This window comes from Maniola hyperantus, chromosome 8, assembly GCF_902806685.2.
Source record: "Maniola hyperantus chromosome 8, iAphHyp1.2, whole genome shotgun sequence".
Classification (NCBI taxonomy): Eukaryota; Metazoa; Arthropoda; class Insecta; order Lepidoptera; family Nymphalidae; genus Maniola; species Maniola hyperantus.
Window position 1 is genome coordinate 15,788,670 of NC_048543.1, and position 19,224 is coordinate 15,807,893.

The 19,224-nt window shown below is 40.3% G+C and overlaps 1 protein-coding gene and 3 long non-coding RNA genes across 5 annotated transcripts in view; 1 reads left to right on the top strand and 3 right to left on the bottom strand.

Moving 5' to 3' along the window:
• Positions 1–7,106, bottom strand: part of Reph (Regulator of eph expression) — a 67,466-nt gene extending 60,360 nt beyond the window's left edge. The window contains exons 1-2 of the mRNA XM_034971224.2: positions 7,011–7,106; positions 6,690–6,747 (exon numbers count right to left, since the gene is read on the bottom strand). Of these exons, the coding sequence (XP_034827115.2) occupies positions 6,690–6,747; positions 7,011–7,076 (124 nt within the window). The 5' untranslated portion in view covers positions 7,077–7,106. The remainder of the gene's footprint in view (positions 1–6,689; positions 6,748–7,010) is intronic.
• Positions 1–19,224, bottom strand: part of LOC138402711 (uncharacterized) — a 483,214-nt gene that overhangs the window by 141,643 nt on the left and 322,347 nt on the right. The window lies entirely within an intron of this gene.
• Positions 1–19,224, bottom strand: part of LOC138402713 (uncharacterized) — a 156,506-nt gene that overhangs the window by 79,366 nt on the left and 57,916 nt on the right. The window lies entirely within an intron of this gene.
• Positions 10,104–17,777, top strand: LOC138402712 (uncharacterized). 2 transcript variants are annotated; one of them, XR_011237058.1, is made up of 4 exons: positions 10,104–10,157; positions 16,180–16,299; positions 17,313–17,449; positions 17,539–17,777. It is a non-coding gene; the product is annotated as an uncharacterized lncRNA (long non-coding RNA). The 2 variants fall into 2 exon arrangements; XR_011237057.1 differs by lacking the exon at positions 10,104–10,157 and having other exon boundaries at positions 16,075–16,299.

Here is a 19,224-nt window from a genome sequence, read left to right on the forward strand (position 1 = left end):
TCATCATCACTGCTGACAAGGCTGCGCTCAAGTACCAACCGCATCCTGATGTTTGCGAGTAAGACGGACTCACCAATGCTTGAACAAATTATTCAAGTGTTGGTGAGGCCACAATTATTATTGTAAATGTTTAATCGTCTCTTTTTCCCCTTCTTTATTACTAACAATAAAATTGTCTACTAACAATTGAGCCCTACTTAGTTGCTTTAAATAAAGATTAATTATTATTATTATCATGCGGCTCATAGTTAGCGACCATTTATCTCGGATCCATTATGTCATATTATATTCAGTGATTACTGATTATATTATGCTGATTATGAAAAACTACTTGCTTAAGCACTACACAAATGATACGCCAGTGAATTGCGCCAACATACAAAACTGCTTTACTTGAGCAAGCAAGTTTCCACAGTTCGAAAGGTGATGGAAAAGTACCAGTTTCTTGCCGAGTCAGTACAACTAGGGTACGCTTTCCACCTCAGGACTTAGATGAAGAGTCAATAGCAAGAGGTAATTAGGAGTTTGAGAATTAATAAGAGCTTGTGTGCAATAAACTAATTTATATTGACGTGTACCTATAGGATATTGGTAAATGAACAACATCAGAATGTGTATGTGTAAACGGATGTGTAAATCGAAAGTCTGTTTGTTTGTTGGTTTATTGGTTTGTCCTTCAATCACGTCGCAACGGTGCAACGGATTGACGTGATTTTTTTGCATGGGTATAGATAAAATAGGTTTTTTGAAAATCCCGTGGGAACTCTTTGATTTTCCGGGATAAAAAGTAGGCTATGTCACTCTCCTGGTCTTTAACTATACCCCTGAAAAAATCACGTGGATCCATTGCTCCGTTGCGACGTGATTGAAGGACAAACCAACAAACCAAACACACTTTCACATTTATAATAAGGGTACTGATCAAATCAAAGTTAGTTCAAAATCTGTTTTCAAGATTTGTTAGGCACTATAAAGATTGTCTAAGTACTATGATGTAAGAACCCATCGCAATACTGTATAGGTATCCCTTTTAATGGGATTCAGACAACTCGCAAACGGAATTCTAAACGATGGAGTATAGTGGAAGAAAAAAGCAGTTCTTGATTCTGCAGAAACACATTAACGTCGTCGCGTCGCTGTTACTACAGGATGGCACTGCGATTGTTTTTGCCTGATAGACGTGGGTCTTGCGTCTTGCTTCCTCTTGTGGGGTTTGGTATATGTGTGAGGGGGAAAGACTAGTGGTTTTTGCGGCTGTCGCTCGTCGCGCCATGTTGGGGCGCGTGAGCAGGGGGCCCATTCACTGTGCAATTACCAATTGATGGTATAAAACAATTCACAATTTCCTAGGGCTGTCAAGTCAGGCCTTTTTTGGACAGTCCAACCAACTTTCAACGCCAACTTGAGCTTCGAAAAGTCAAGGTTCTATCAGCGAGTCGAACAACAGGTTCCTCTGAGAACTGCCGGCAATAAACCAAGCGGTCTGAATGCGGTCATAGATTGCTATGCATAGTTTATATTATTATATGGAATGCAAAGTCCAATCTCAATGAATCTAAATCAGTCCCGCTTCCTTGTTCCAAAAGGAACTAGCGCTGGACGCCATCAATGGCGTCAAATTACAGCTGATCTGGATTTTCACCTAAACGTCATACTAAATGATCGGGATGAACTTTGGACCCTCTACTACTTGCATTGTCATCATAATCAACCAATCGCCTTTCTTCTAATTCGAACTGCTAGGATATGGATATGGATCGCCCTTCCGGTACCAGTTTTCTTCTCCACTTTTATTATAGGTAGTGTACCTTCAAGTCTTAGGCTGCATCATCACTTGCCAGCAAGTCTGATTGCAGCCAAGCGCTAGTCTATTTAAAAAAAAACTTCAAAACCGCTGGTAAACTCACCAGATAAACGTTTGGCGTTGCAAAAAGCTTTAAAGTCTATCCCGATGATGTGAAGGGACAATATTGCCAACCCTTGCCCATACGCATGTTCTGGCGACGCCGCGCAGTTCGCTGAAGCAAGTGTAATTAATTTCTCCAGTTTTGGAGCGATGTTTAATTCATGCCATCTCCGTCGGCCGGCGACGTACAAGTCCTACAACTTGGGAGTGCCACTAATGAATGAAATGGAAGACTGCTAGCAAATCTACAGTGTATTGTATTGTATGACGCTTATCTTTTTATTACTATAGGCTTGCGCTCATCACACCAAACAGGAGATGATGCCGCCTAAGGTAGGGCGCGCCTGCTCAGCGGGTGATTCGCTGACTCCGGCTGAAATCTGTAGAGAGCACTTTGACTTTGCTCAGACTTAAGTTTGAGTTCAAATGAGACAGATTTATGTGAGAGATATAGCTCTGTCTCGTTTTAACTCTGTCTTAAGTCTAAACAAAGCCATAGTGCACTCTATAGATCTCACCCATATTGTCTAAAGAGATTCCGAGACGGTCAAGCACGTAGATTTGTTTTACTTGATCAAGCTGCTTGATGCGCCGGTCATGCGGCCTGATCAAGCAAACGGCACTTTTCTCAATAGCCTAGCCCTCTTTCATCAATAGCCTAGATCAGTCCACTGCTGGACTAAAGGCCTCTCCAAACGGGAGGGTTTGCCCACAATCACATGCCAACTGTGGAATCAACTCCCTTCGGCAGTGTTCCCACTAGATTACATGAGGTTGCTCAAGGGGCGGACCAACAATTTCCTGAAAGGCCGGAAACGCATTGGCGGTTCCTCTAATGCTGCAAATGTTCATGGGCGGCGGTAATCACTTAACATCAGGTGACCCGCCTGCACGTTTACTCGCTATTTTTTTAAATCAACACGCTCTGGGCAGACGGGTTAGTGATCGCACTCGCACAAAGAACGCTCCTGCCCATTCTCCGTTATAGCCTCTTTAGCCAGTCATATTTTCGTGTAATATGTTGCTTAACATCGGCAAATCGTAATCCTGGTATAAAAGAATGCAATTACCATTTCTATTATCTAACTTAGTATTCTGTGGGTAAGAATGTCGCGTCGACCATAGATAGTATCTGGTACGACGGTACCCGTAGGTACCATTATGAGTCGGTGCCATTGTACCGGCGGTATTCACGAGATACCCGACGTGTTAAATATTGTCATTAGTTTGTATGACGACGCTTTCATACAAGCTCCATAGTTTCCATACAAATCGCCCGCATCGCCTCAACTTGCCTGGCACTTCACACGTCTGATGGCTTTACAATGGCTTTTTTGTGGAGTGTAAACATAATGTAAGCTGTAACGGTTCTTTTGAAGTTTCTGTTGTATTATTTGACCAGCTGAACCGCCTCACCATCGCTAGGGTAGGATTTCTGAATTCTCCAAATTCTTACCCATATTATTACCTACTTATGTCATCACTGGCAACACGCACTGTTAGAATTTGGTCTTCAAGCACTGAGGAATTTAGGACGAGAAGACATCTCGAAGTTTCCCGAACGCTATCCAGCCGAATTGGATTCGGCTCGGCGGTTAACCTCTTTCTCGAAATTGGGCCCTACCTAACTGGATTGTGTGTTCCAGGCAGTGGCGGATTTGTAGTCCTAGCCGCCCAAGGCCGCAGGCCATGTAATACTTGAGTAGATACCAGCCGCCCCTTTCTCAGCACTCATCATAGTTATATTATAGACTAGGTACATAATTAATTTACTTTATTGCAAGCTTTTATCACATAACTTTTATCATAACGTCAGTGAATATTTGCCACGATTGGCCGCCCTTAATATCTGGCCGCCCTAGGCCCGGGCTTACAGGGCCTATATAACTCGATTACAATTTCGAGTGCAGAGCTCTCAATGATTACTGGGTAGGACTGGACATAGGCATGATTTACGTCTTACTCATGTTCATTTTTAGGCTCACCTGTTGAGTGACTCTGCTAAGGCACATAATATATGTATAATAGTACTAACGTACTAAGGTCACTGAGCATTGTATTGATCTCGCACTGGAAAGCGCTGCATTAGAAGATTCTCCACTAGGTGGACCAACATCAAACGAGCCGCAGGGAGCAGTGGAAGAGACCTATGTCCAACAGTGGACGACCACGTCTATCGGTTGAAGATGATGATAATGAAAACTTTTAGAGGTTCTACTTTTTTTTAAATAGAGATATATAGAGAGCAAACGAGCAGGCGGGTCCCCTGATGTTAAGTGATTACTGCCGCCCATGAACATTTGCAGCACCAGAGGAACCGCCGATGCGTTGCCGGCCTTTTAGGAATTTGTTGGTCCGCCCCTTGAAAATCCCCATGTTGTACCTAATCTAGTGGTTCTACTTATTTTATTCACTGACAGTATTATTATCATGAGCGCCTGCACATTCAGACCGCGTGGCTCCTTGATAAAACACTATAGGTAAGTACGTGGCTTGTCAGGTACCTAACACCGATATTCGATAGCAAAGCAAATGTAAGGTAGATTAACAATATATACCTACATAATTATGGTTTCTAATCTCTAGTAGACTTCCTCAGATAGTGTAGAGTTCCTCAGTGCTTGAAGACCAAAGTGTTCGAACAGTGAGTGTTGCCAGTGATGACATATGGATCCGAGATAATGGTCGCTAACTATGGGCCTCATAAGAAAACTCAGTCACTCAGCGGGCGATGGAGAGAGCTATGTGCGGAGTTTCTCTACGTGATCAAATGAGGAGATCCGTAGAGAACTAGAGTAACCGACATAGCTCAACGGGTTGCGAAGCTGAAGTGGCAATGGGCAGGGCACATAGTTCGTACAACCGATAGACGTTGGGGTCCCAAGGTGCTGGAATGGCGACCTCACACCGAAAGACGCAGCGTTGGAAGACCCCCCCACTAAGTGGAAGGACGACATCAGACTAGTCGCAGGGAGCCGCTGGATTCAGGTGGCGTGACCGTGGCTCGTGGAAGTCCCTACAAGAGACCTATATAGCAGTGGACGTCTATGAACTTCACTCGTAACAAACACACCTAATTATTATTGTATTGTATGCCCCTATATCTACTTAGTTAGGTATGTGTATATAGGTATGGCGCGATTAAGCGCAGACCTTGACTTTGCTGTGACTTTGGTGATAAATAAAATACGCGAGATTACGACACCGACAGTGTATGAACACATCGACAGTTTATTGTTTTGGCTTTAAATTCACTCCAGCACCGGTGAAACTCTCAAGACTAGTCTGATCTTCTAGAAAATAAACCGGTCAAGTGTTAGTCAGACTCGCGCACCAAAGGTTCCGTACCTATATTACTTTACTCTATGGTTCCGTAGTTACTACAGAACAAGAAAAACGGTAATAATCACTTTTGCTAACGAACCGCAAAACTAACTTTAAAAGCTGTTTTAGATTTAGAATGAAGGTACCTACCTACATTGTACAGGTAGTTAATGCCCTTCCATAAATATAATATGATACCTACTCCACTTGGTAGGTATACCTAGTTATCTTACTTTGAAAATACTTACCTACCTACTAATTTTTTGTTCCTGAACACATTTTAATTTTTTTCTTGTGATGTAATTGCGAACCACGACGAAATACCTATCTGTTTTAGAACCACAAAGACAAATCTGACTTAATTTCAAAAAAACAAAAATAGGCATAGATTAATTATTGGTCTCGCTCCGCTATGAAAATAGGTATTTATTTCAGTAAAACAATTTCACATAATGCGTAGAAAGTCGACTGGAATATGTGTCTTCTTGGAACTCTTCAAAAATCACTTAGGTAGGTTGAGCTTGACTAAGGATCTTATCTAAGCTGACTATTAGGTATTAGGTAAGTTGGTTGTTGCCACTGTAGTTTCTATTCATTCAGCGTTAACCTAGGTTATACCTACCTATCTAAGATCTAGATCTTACTTAGTTAGTAGGTAATGCCTATTGCCTACTTCCATCCTACCGGCCCAGTAGGTTGGCTACATAAAATGGCGATGCTCATTCAAAGTCAAAGTCAAATGATTTATTCAAAATAGGTAATAATTTACGCTTATTGATGGTCTGGTATTTCGTCTGGTCATTCGTTTTAAACTTGCCACACGTTAAAGTATCGCTATCGATAGTCGATACATTTTCACAATTGTATATCCGCGACGCTTTGCGAATTGCTGATTGTATGCTAACCTGCTTATAGTTTTGTAAGCATAATGTACTAGTATCGCATAATGTAGTGGCACCAATACAAAAGTTCAAGGTCGCGTTTCAAGGTCACAGTTATTAGACTAACAAAGAAGTTATTTGAAGATCTAGGAATCTACCAGAATCAAGATAGACCTCCCTGATGACTAGTAGTCACAAATCACAATGATTTAGAAGGCAAGTAGGTAAGTCACTTACGGTCCAGGCTCGCAATAATTCGCTCGAACTTTAGCTCGCTCAATAAACCGGTATGCTAATAGGAATTAAAATAATAATGCTGGCAACAATTAACGAACGATTCAACCTTGTTTTGTTGTTTTTTTCATTTTGCATAATTCTATTTATTTACCAATCCGACAAGGCAAGTCGGACGGGTAACGGATTGCACACGATTGTAAAGTGTTTTGCTCGTTTGGGTAAGTTACTAGCGACAGGGAGTGGAGGAACTAAACCAGCCGGCGAATTGTGAGCGTGCGTAAGCTCGTGATAGTTTTACGGGCTCGAGCCGGAGACGGCACGGCACCGGTCCGGGCACTCACCGGTGTCGGCGCGGTCGGCCTCGTCGTCAGACTCGGTCCCGGAGTCCCGCTCCTCCACCTGCAAGCAGAAACGTTCGCTCAGACTCGAATCAATCACCCGGTCGGCCATCGCACTCCGCCACCGAAGCCCGCTCCTCCGTACCGATAGGCGTCAACGTATGTGCCCGAGGGGTTCGGACACTGTCGAGGAGCGAGCCTGCATCGCGTCGCAGCTAGCGCGAGTGGAAGCCGGCGAGCGTTCCGCTCCTTTGTTCTCGAGCGGGCGGCCATTTTCTGGTGGCGGTGTGACCTTCGCGGCGGCCCGGCCGCGCCGACACCCACCTTCTCGGAGACGTTCTCCTCATTCAGCGAATGTGTTCGAAGCTTATGCGTCAGGAACTTGAGCATTATTGAGCCTCGGCTCCTACCGAGTCCTGCACTCACTCACTCGCGTCTCGCGCCCGGCACGACACCGGCCCGCCCGCACGCTCGCACTGCCCACTGACTCGCACGCCGGCACGCCTATGGCGAACGTTCCAAAGACATCCTAAACCTCAGTAACATATCCGCATAGCAATGCGCGACCACCCGACCGCCTCCCTCGAACGCCGAACTACTACTAGTTCGGTTGGAGTAGCCTTGCGTACGACGCAGTCAGCTGAAGTGGGTACGCCTCATTAATGCCGAAAGGGCCTATCGTCGGTCGCACCGAGTACCGCCGTTCGGGACCAGATTTCGCGTTGGAACTTTGGAAACCAGCTCGGACGATCTTTTAGAACACCTCGTAAGCTAAAAAGCAGCCCAAATTTAGCGTAAATAGTTCTCAAGTAGCACTCGAATCGGTCTCGCCCGGCGACCCATTGATGACAAAGAACCGGAACACGCAGAGATCGGACGCGATTGGACAAAACATTACAGAATAGGATCGAAATTTAATGCAACATCGTGCGTCCCGCTCTCGCCACTCGCGGCGGGAGGCTCGTCTCGAACGATCGCCCGAGAGACAGGGACGGCGATATCGACACAGGTCCACGTTATATAACACGACTTGATAATATATCGCTGATAAAAACTTGCGTGTGCAAGAATAGCATGGATACGCCTCGAGTTGACATTAATTTGTGTCCATTTCATTCAATATGAATCGATTAAACAGAAAAGTAACCGCTAGGTAGGTTTCTTGTCAGCTCTTTTCAGTAAAATATGTTTTCCGAACCTGTGGTCTAAGTGTTGAGTCTCAACGAACCATAAATGGCGATAGTTGTCCTACCTACGTAAATAAAGATAACTAACTACTTGAATTAAGTCATTCGTGAGCTTTGCCTGAGCATTTACCAGAGCTGTACCAAATTACTGGCCAGGCAGACAAATAACAAAATTAGGAAACAGTCTTTTAATTCTTCTACATCTATTAAGATACGCCATTGTGCTTCGATTCATTAGAACGCAGATAGCCACCCTACATACACATTTAATGATATCTGATATTTTTAAGGGGCTTTTATAGGTGACCTTTAAGTATGCAAATTGCCAGCCCCACAGTTATGACTACAGGCATGCCACAGTAGGTTCCTGCGGAAGTGTACTGTGTAGCAGTGCGGGAGGGGTGACAACTGTCACAAATTGACGAATCTCTGAGCTCTCTCGCCACGTCATCACACCGCTCCACTGCTGCAGGAATTTAGTTATGCGTCATGCCGCTCATGCCTGTAGTAAATAGGTCTGGCATAAAGGACACCTTTAAAGTTTAAAAGTCTAATTAAAAGATTTTACACTTTACACTAATTTTAAACAAAAAGTTGTAGAGATACTGAAACAAAAAAATTACTACTGTGTTACAGAATATATTAATGATAAAAAAATTAAACAACAAAATGTTTAAAATTAGTGTAAGTAAAGTATGTAAATATTAAAGTAATAGTTAAAATTAATTTAAGCTTACCTATTTAGATGTTATAAAAATATAGTTGATTGTTAGCGCAACTTATGTTGACGTAATTTTATAGTTTTATGGCTAAAATTTGTACGCCTCACATACGCATGAAATAGTGACATAAAATTGTACCAACACCTTACATAATAATATATACCTATTTCAACAAATAAATAGATTTTGATTTTGAAAGATAGGCATGTCTATAGCAGCTGTCGCCATTACATTTACACTTGGCATAATGAATAGCGGCTATACCTCCCGGCTGCCTGTCTATACCTGCGTGCGTGCTCCGACTGCGGCCGACGACGCCCGAACGCACGCGACTGCGCTGTGTTCACGCGGCTAACTCAAATACCGTACACAATACAGAACTGAGGAGAGGACTGAGACAGCTCAGCGGTTTGCGACGTTGAAGTGACAATGGGCAGGAACAGTTCAATAGACGTTAGGGCATCGTTAGGGTCTCAAGGTGCTGGAACTTATGTCTCAGCAAAGCACCGACCAGAAATAAAAGCAGCAAAGTCAAAGTACGCTTTATAGATAGATATCAGCCTTTTAGTCTATGACCTGCACAAATCGTTTTGTTGCAGCTTCAGATTGTTGTTTGAAGTATATTATATACAGTGCGACAAGGCTATCTTGTCGCGTGGCGAAAATCGGAACTAACGTTGCCGTCAAGTGTTCCCTTTGTTCTTGTTTGAATATTCTAAGCGTTTGTTCTCCAACAGCGCCCCCTGTCAATGTCATTCAAGTGCCAAGAGACTTTACTTGTTTGGTACGTTGTAAGTACGTTGCTTAAGGCAGCTCAGTTCGGTGCTTTCTTCATACAAACGTAGGAGGGAAAATACAACAATATTCGATATTGTACGCACAAAACTAAGAATTATATCGATTTATCTCGTCATTATCTAGGTTCAATGATATCTAAAACATTGAAAAAAATATTGATTTAAAAGTTACGAGCCTCAAAAGATTCCTATTTTAACACTAAATTTATGTCAACTTTGGGCGTAAATAAATAAGATTAGGAATAGGAAAATTCTAAAAAAAATTATCATTAGACATAGTTTATTTATTCATTAGTTGAAATAACTTTACTTTGCAAACCTAAATTCAGTAGTTTTTTCTCAAAAATACTTTTCCCAAACTACTGTTCAACCCTTTTCAAGCGCTAGATTTCGGCTAAAATCATCATGCTTCTCACCCCAAAACATTAGACACCGCGCGGGTGGCGGAGGGAAGGGCCAGCCCAGCGGCGCGCGGCTGCGCGTGTAATATTGTGGTTTCTATGACGACAACTGTTGTTATTAATATGTTTTCAAAAACAAAAGTCGTAATGATTTTATAAAATTAATTTTTATTCAGTGGCTATGCAAATGTGTAGAAGATTGAGCAGAGCAGAGTCAATAAGTCCTTCAAATACTTATTGCATTTTGTACATTGACCTCTGGAATTTGAAATTTGGACACCAATTTTATTCATTGGTTTATTGACCTGACTTTGTTGTTGAGGTCCTAGTAGGGATATCTACTCGTGTGGTCCTAGTACAATAGGTAAGTAACTTTGTTTAGTTATTTATTTTATCTAATTTTAAAAAACCGGCCAAGTGCGAGTTGCTCGCGCACCAAGAGTTCCGTACTCAGGTATTTTTTTGACATTTTGCTCCATAAATCAAAAACTATTATGCATAAAAATAAATAAAAATGTGTTTTAGAATACACACAATACAGTAAAGCCCTTTCATATAATACCCCACTTGGTATACCTACTTATTATACATTGAAAATTGAAAATACTAATTATTTTTTCATTAACACACTTTAATTTTTTTTTGTAAGTTGTAATCACAAATCTATGGTTTTCGGATTTATTCCTTTACTTATGCTCTAAGACCTACGTACCTACTAAATTTCATGATTCTGGGTCAACGGGAAGTATCCTATAGGTTTGTGTGACAGATACGACACAGACGGAGAGACGGACAGACAGACAGACAACGAAGTGATCCTAAGGGTCCCCTTTTTCCTTATAAAGTACGGAACCCTAAAAAGGTACCTGTATATGTATAATAATATATATAGGTAGGTAGGTACCTACCTGGTGGTATTTCTTTGTATTTTTAGGGTTCCGTACCTCAGAAGGAAAAAACGGAACCCTCTGTCTGTCTGTCTGTCGGTCCGTCTGTCCGTCCGTCCGTCTGTCCGTCCGTCCGTCCGTCCGTCCGTCCGTCCTTCAGTCCGTCCGTCCGTCCATGCGTCTGTCGGTCCGTCCATCGGTCCGTCTGCCCGTCCGTCTGTCCGTCTGTTCGTCTGTCTGTCTGTCCGTCTATCTGTCTGTCTGTCTGTCTGTCCGTCTTACAAATAAAGTACGCAACGCTTCGTACAAATAGTACTTTTTTATTTATTATAATAGGTAGTTATAGCGTAGGTATAAGTAAGCGTAGTGTGGGACGCCTTCCAGCACGATGGACCGACGATATACAGAGGCTGGCGGGAAGTGGCTAGGTGAGGAAGGCTGAGGACCGGGTGTGGTGGCGCTCTTTAGGGAAAGCCTATGTCCAACAGTGGACGACCGCAGGCTGATGATGATGGAAAAAATCACGTTGATCCGTTGCACCCCTCACACGTCCCTATCCGCCTTCTCCACTCCTGTCACGCTGGCGAATAAGTTTGGAATAGAATAGGATTTCGATGGAGTGCGTGGATTTTTGTGAACGGAGTTCAACCATGTAGTCGTGGTTTGGTACAATAGTAATGGTACAATATTAATTCACCAACAACAGTTCCTAAAACCCATAGAATAGGAGTGCAGTACCCTGCAGCATCAGTATTGAAGAGTTGGAACTTAAAGTTCAATAATGGTATATATGTTTGGCATCTACAATATTATCTCACAATCAACGGTGGCTTAGGAGTGCAATACCCAGTACCCTGCATCATCAGGGTTGAAGAGTTGGGATATCGAGTTGAATTATGAAGTCGTTGCTTGGTACCTAAACCAGAGATAGTTTATTCTAAGCGTACCTTTAATATCAATTCAACATCAACTATTCCTAAAACAGCTGATTGAAATCCAAAAGTACAAAAGCTACCCGTCATTATTATGATGATGGTTGAGAAGTTGGAACTTGAAGTTTTAACATGTATGGTTTCTAACAAAAAAGAATGAATGAAATCGGACTACGCGTTAATGAATTACAGCTCAGTATACATTTTAACTTTCAACCCCTCTCCTAAGGGAACCATGCTGAATTTCGGGATAAAAAGTATCCTATATTCTTCCTCATAGTATGACGTCAAATCGTACCAAGTTTCATTGGAATCCATTCAGTAGTTTCAGCGTGATGCGCGGCCGTGATACAGACAGACAGACAGACAGACAAAAATTCCAGTTTTGGGTTCAGTATCGATTATAGAGTGCCCTCGAAAAAAAAATTTCAAAATATCTTCAATGTACAGAATTTCACCTGTTACAGTTTTATTATAAGTAATAAAATAATAATAATAATATTGATTCAGATACAAGTTAGCCCTTGAATGCAATCTCACCTGGTGGTAGGTGACACGGTAGGTGATACAGTCTTGCTTACGACTATTTCGGATCGGAAATTCTTGGATTCAGGTTAAATGCAGTGCAAAAAGAGAGATCATTAGGATTCCGTACCTCAAAAGGAAAAGGAACCCTTATAGGATCAGTTTGTTGTCTGTCTGTCTGTCCGTCTTACAAATAAAGTACGCAACGCTTCGTACAAATAGTACTTTTTTATTTATTTATTCAGATACAAGTTAGCCCTTGACTGCAATCTCACCTGGTGGTAAGTGACGATACAGTCTTGCTTACGGCTATTTCGGATCGGGAATTCTTGGATTCAGATTAAATGCAGTGCAAAAAGAGAGATCATTAGGATTCCGTACCTCAAAAGGAAAAGGGAACCCTTATAGGATCAGTTTGTTGTCTGTCTGTCTGTCTATCTGTCAGTCTGTCAGTGTGTCTGTCAAGAAACCTGTAGGGTACTTCCCACTGACCTAGAATGATAAAATTGGCAGGTAGGTAGATCTTATAACACACGTAAGGGGAAAAATCTGAAAACAATGAATTTGTGGTTATATCACAAAAAATAAATAAAAATGTGTTCATTAACGAATAGTTAGTATTTTCAACTTTCAAGTAAGATTAGTAAACCAAGTGTGATATCATATAAAAGGACCTTACTTGTACATCAAAAACCGATTTTATTTATTTTTATCCATACTAATATTATAAATGCGAAAGTGTATCTGTCTATCTGTCCGTCTGTTTGTCTGCTAGCTTTTCACAGCTCATCCATTTAACCAATTTTGATGAAATTTGGTACAAAAATAGCTTGCATCCCGGGGAAGGACATAGGCTACTTTTATGATAAATAAGATTTAGTGGATACCGCTATTTTTCTGGAAATAACGTTAGATGCGAAACTTCAATGGGGCTCTCATATAAAGAACTTATCGAACAGACAGTTCTGCTGCATATGCGGTAAAAAAGATTCGCCAGTTGACAGACATAGAAACGGCGAGACTAGTATATTTTAGTTACTTTCACAGCATTATGTCATATGGCATATTATTAGAAAAGAAAAAGAAAGAAAAGAAAAACGTTTATTTTTTAAAGCTGTACCACACATTACCAGTTACCAACTGGTTAGGTTATCCCAGCGCCTCTTATACTTGAGTAATAAAGTCAAAAAACCTCAAGTAGAAGAAGCGCCGGAATAAAGTATGTCATGTGTGGCACAACCCAAAAAAAAAGGTCCCTACTCAGCATAAATGCATATTGTCTTGCACAAGTACAAAAACATACAGCGCTGGTTTTCAGTAGAAACCCTGATTCAGGTGGCACCACGGAATTATTATGGGGTAATGCTGCTGATATAAATTCTATTTTTGTGCTGCAGAAAAGGGCTGTTCGAGCCATATATAGTATGGGACCACGAGAGTCGCTGCGAACTAAATTTAGAGAAGTTAAAATTATGACAGTGCATAGTCAATATATTTTTGAAAATTTATTGTACGTATATAAAAACATAAATAAATTTAAAAAAAAAGTGACTGTCATAAGTTCAAAGTGACTGTCATAAGTTCAAAGTTTTCATAAAACGTAAACTAATTAAAAAATCCTATTACATTGTAAAGGATTATTTAAATGATAAGCAAGCTTGGGAATGAGTTGCTCGGCTTTGTGATAGTTCTAATAAGTTTAATTTATGATTTTGTAAAGTGGTGATAATAAAAAGAATACCCGGCTGAGTTAGCTGTGGGCTCTTCTCAGTCTTGGGCACGTTTGGAACCCTCGTAGCGATTGCGAAATAATTATATATCACCACTATATTTTACAAATCCAACAACTGACAATCGAAAAGAGTAATTTATTACCTATTTTGAACAAATCATTTGACTTTGACTTTTGATCCCGGAAAATCAAAGTTCCCACGGGATTTTTAAAAAACCTAAATCCACGCGGACGAAGTTGCGGGCATCATCTAGTGCATACTAAATAGTTTTTGATTTATCATGCAAAATGTCAAAAAATACTATTTACCTATTTATTTATTTTTATTTTTCACTAGCTGCCCCGGCGAACTTCGTACCGCCTAACAGTCGATTCTTTTTCAGGATTTTTTAAAAATTTTCTCTCCGTAAGAACCATATTCGTACTTCAAGGAATATTATAAAAAAAGAATTAGCGAAATCGGTTCAGCTGTTCTCGAGATTTGCGATCAGCAACACATTTAGCGATTCATTTTTATATGTACCGAATTCTAGTTACATAGTAGTAATACATTAAGTTACATTGTAAATGCTTATCTCTAAACAGAGATTTAGAGATAAACATTTTACTATTGTAGTACGGAAACCTCGGGGCGCGAGTCTGACTCGTACTTGGCCGGTCGGTCTGTCGGTCGGTCGGTCGATTTATTTTAGAATGCATCGTATCGACAGCTGGTGGTAGTAGTTTACATATATCCTACTAATATTATAAACTAGGTGAAGCTATGATAGCCTAGTGGTTAGGACGTCCGCCTTCTAAACGGAGGTCGGGGGGTTCGATCCCGGGCACGCACCTCTAACTTTTCGGAGTGATACGCGTTTTAATTAATTAAATATCACTTGCTTTAACGGTAAAGGAAAACATCGTGAGGAAACCTGCATGCCGAGTTCTCCATAATGTTCTCAAAGGTGTGTGAATTCTACCAATCCGCACATGGCCAGCGTGGTAGACTATGGCCAAAACCCTTCTCACTCTGAGAGGAGACCCCTGCTCTGTAGTGAGCCGGCGATGGGTTGATCATGATGATGATGAGGTGATGCCCGCGACTTCGTACGCGTGGAATTAGATTTTTAAAAATCCCGTGGAAACTCTTTGATTTTCCGGGATAAAAAGTAGCCTATGTCACTCTCCAGGTCAACCATACCCATGCAAAAAATCACTTCGATCCGTTGCTCTGTTGCGACGTGATTGAAAGACAAACCAACGAACCAACAAACAAACACACTTTCACATTTATAATAGGTGTAGTGATGTGTGTGTGTGGATGTTTGGATGTTTGTTACTCAATCACACAAAAACGGCTGAACGGTTTTGGATGAAATTGGGAATGGAGATAGATAAAAGTGTTAATTTAGGGTATACCCTAAATTAACACATAGGCTACTTTTTATCCCGGAAAATCAAAGAGTTCCCACGGGATTTTTAAAAACCTAATTCCACGCGGACGAAGTTGCGGGCATCAACTAGTAATAAAATATAATTTGGACTTATCCGAATTCCGAAAGTCAGGGTTGTCAAATCACACTTATATTATAAAGGCGAAATTTTGTATCTGCGTGTGTGTGTGTATAGGTTTGTTACCCTTTCACGCAAAAAGTACAAGACGGATTTGGCTGAAATTTGAAATAGTGATCGCTTTTGAAAGAGTTCTCGCGGGATTAAAAAACCACTATATCCTCGCGGACGAAGTCGCGTGTATCATCTAGTTACAAATATAAGTATGTAGGTCATATTGTGTGCTTAGACAATTTAATTATATACTTGAGTTTTCATGTAACAGAAACAAAAGGCGGAAGAGGAAAAAGAAACGGTTTAGACTCGCAAAAGCAAATCCCTTGCAAAGAGGAGATCTATTAAAATTCATCAGAATCTTTCCAAACCATAATATTATCTTGTGATGATAATGCCATTACTTTTTCGGGGTTATTCCTGTGAGTCACACCCGACGTGAGTAACAATGTGACTCGAGGGGAATTTTATTTGACTGAATATGTACTTTTCCGGGATGCTGAATTTGATAATGACATTTATTTTCAAATCCAAAATAGCAGACATGCACTTTTCACAAAAAATAGAAATGGGTGTCGTTTTCAGGGTTTCCAGGATGCTGGTTTTGATAATGACATTAATTTTTTAATCTAAGATGGCGGGCCAGCTCTTTTTATAAAAAATAGACGCGAGTGTCGTTTTCAAGGTTCTCCAGGATGGTGAATTTGATGATGACATTTATTTATTTTTAATAAATACTTATATATTATACTTCTATTTTAGTGGATCACAGGATTTTCTTTGACAAGGAAACGACAAAGCAAAAAATCGAATTGAATTAGATTATGATGCTATCACACCGTACCATTTAGAGCCAGCTTCTGAAAATTTGACACTGTGTTTGTAAGTTGATATTATTTAGATACTAGCTAATGCCCGCGACTTCGTCCGCGTGGATTTCACATTTTTCAAAATCCCGCGGGAACTCTTTGATTTTCCGGGATAAAAAGTAGCCTATGTGTTAATCCAGTTAAGAATTCTAAATTTCACTCAAATCCGTTCAGCCTTTTTTGCGTGATTGAGTAACAAACATCCAAACATCTACACTTTCACATTTATAATTCCACTAGCTGCCCTGGCGAACTTCGTTCCGCCTACGGCCTAACAGTCGATTCAAATTTTTTAAATTTTTCTCTCGGTAAGAACCATCCTCGTACTTCAAGGAATACCTAATTTAAAAAAAGAATTAGCGAAATCGGTTCAGCTGTTCTCGAGATTTGCGATGAAATTTAGTGATTCATTTTTATATTATAGACTAGCTTATGCTCGCGACTTCGTCCGCGTGGGCTACACAAAATTTCGAACCCCTATTTCACCCCCTCCAGAGTTGAATTTTCAAAAATCCCTTCTTAGTGGATGCCTGCGTCATAATAGCTATCTGCATGCCAAATTTCAGCACGATCCGTCCAGTATTTTGAGCTGTGCGTTGATAGATCAGTCCGTCAGTCAGTCAGTCAGTCAGTCAGTCAGTCAGTCAGTCAGTCAGTCAGTCAGTCAGTCAGTCAGTCAGTCAGTCAGTCAGTCAGTCAGTCAGTCAGTCAGTCAGTCAGTCAGTCACCTTTTTCTTTTAAATATTTAGATTAGGATTAGGATAATATAATTATTATGTTACTAGCTGCCCCGACGAACTTCGCACCGCCTACAGTCGATTCTTTTTCAGGACTTTTTTAAAAAAATTCTCTCCATAAGAACCATCCCCGTACTTCAAGGAATATTATCAAAAAGAATTAGCGAAATCGGTGCAGCTGTTCTCGAGATTTGCGATCAGCAACACATTCAGCGATTAATTTTTATATGATATAGAGATTTACTATTTGTTGTCAGATTTGTCAATGCTGAATTATGTTGTATTTTAGTGACTCAAGACATTCCTTTTAGAAGAAAACAAGGAAAATAAAATGAATATGCCCAATATACGTACCACTGAAATCCAACATGATGCTGCAACATTCAATTCTGTACTAAATATTGAAAGGTCTACCATACCATACTTGTAAGTTGTTATGCTATGTTTTTTGCATACATTCTATATAGATAATACTCACAATATAATTATGTTGATTGTATGTTTATTAATTCCAGAAATGAAATGGAGAGCTTCAATAGTTCTGCGTCGAATGATACATCTAATGTGACTGTTGAAACAGAAAATGATACATATTGTGTTTATGTGTGTAGTGGGCTTTTAGAGGGAAATTGAATTGTACCTACTTCCTACTTATAAAAATAAAATTTTCATTTTTGAGATCAAAGTGGAATTTATTTTGACTTTTGTATACACAAGTAGATAGTATATATAGTTTTTAGTCGCTACTAATAGATAAGTGTAGGCAACACAAGTTATTTTCACAGACAAACGAATGTGTAATCATGTGTTCCTAATAGGTAATCCGCCAGCACAGAGAATTCAACTCCTAGAGTACGCATATACAAGGTTTTACATGAAAATCGTAAAATGTTGGCGGGGGACAGGGGAGAATGCTTTGTTGTGATTGGTGGACTGACTAATCAAAACAATGTGCGGAATGAGGGTACCGAACGGGCGTGGGCGATGATTCATTTAAAATTCCGTGGGATCACCACGATTTAGCAATGCAATTCCTTAGGTACAGCATCAGGGTCGAGAAGTGGGTCTTCGAGTTCAATGATAAAGTCTTTACTTGGTAGATATAGGTACCTACCTCCAATATCAATTTATAACCGACAGTTTCAAAATCCCATAAGTTTTGGTGGTCATGTCCCCTGCAGCATCAGGATTGAGGAGTTGAAATCCTGTGTGTCCTATATAAAATGACATTTTATATAGGACAATGTTGCAATGTTTCTTTATCAATTAAAAAAAATACGCAAATCGGTTCAGAAATCTCGGAGATTTCTGTGTACATAGGTAGAAAAACACAACTCCTTTTTTAAAAGTCGGTTAAAAAAGTATCCTTTGTTAATCCTCTACTTGTCTGTAAAAGTCCCGTCAAAATAGGTTCTGCCGTTCCGAAGATTAGCCCGTTCAAACAGACAGACAGACAGACAGTTTTTAAAAACGTTTGATTCAGCTGTTATGGTACAGTTCAAATAACAATATTATGAGCTTGCGGTAGTTATTTCGAAATTACAGACAGACACTTCATAGAAGTATGGATTTCTATAATATATACGAGTTGTTTATACACGCTGAGGCAGTAGTTACCTAATAGGTATGTATGTAAGTGAGATTTTATAGTATTCATCAAAAGATAAGTAGGTAATCATTATCATTCAAAAAAAATTTAAAAAATATTTGTTTCAGTAGGTAAAACAATTTCACATAGTGCGTAGTAATTGGGACCATCCCAGTAACTGTTTTAGTATTGCTACGAGTACTCGTGGCAGGCGACCCCGCTCTTCCATAAAATCTTATACAATAATAATTGAAATAAGTAGTTCCTTCATAAATCATATATTTACAAAAATTCATCGGTGACATCTGTCCAACTATCTGTGTGCCATCATCAATATATCCGGACGCTAGTGTGAGCGCATGCACTCGCTACACTGCTCATCACTGAGTCTATTTCTTTCTATCACAATGTTAGGTGAAATAGCATACAGGTTACCCACGTGGGCCGAGCAGTTCGGACGTGCATCCAGCGTCACCTTAAGCGTTTCTTGCTGCTGTTTGTTTACTTATTTATTCTTCCTTCAACTGATATTTTCCTTAGATGTCTTCAGCTTCAGCAGTTATACCTAGATAAAATAGATTATTACGAGTATCAATTGCCGGTGATTATTGGC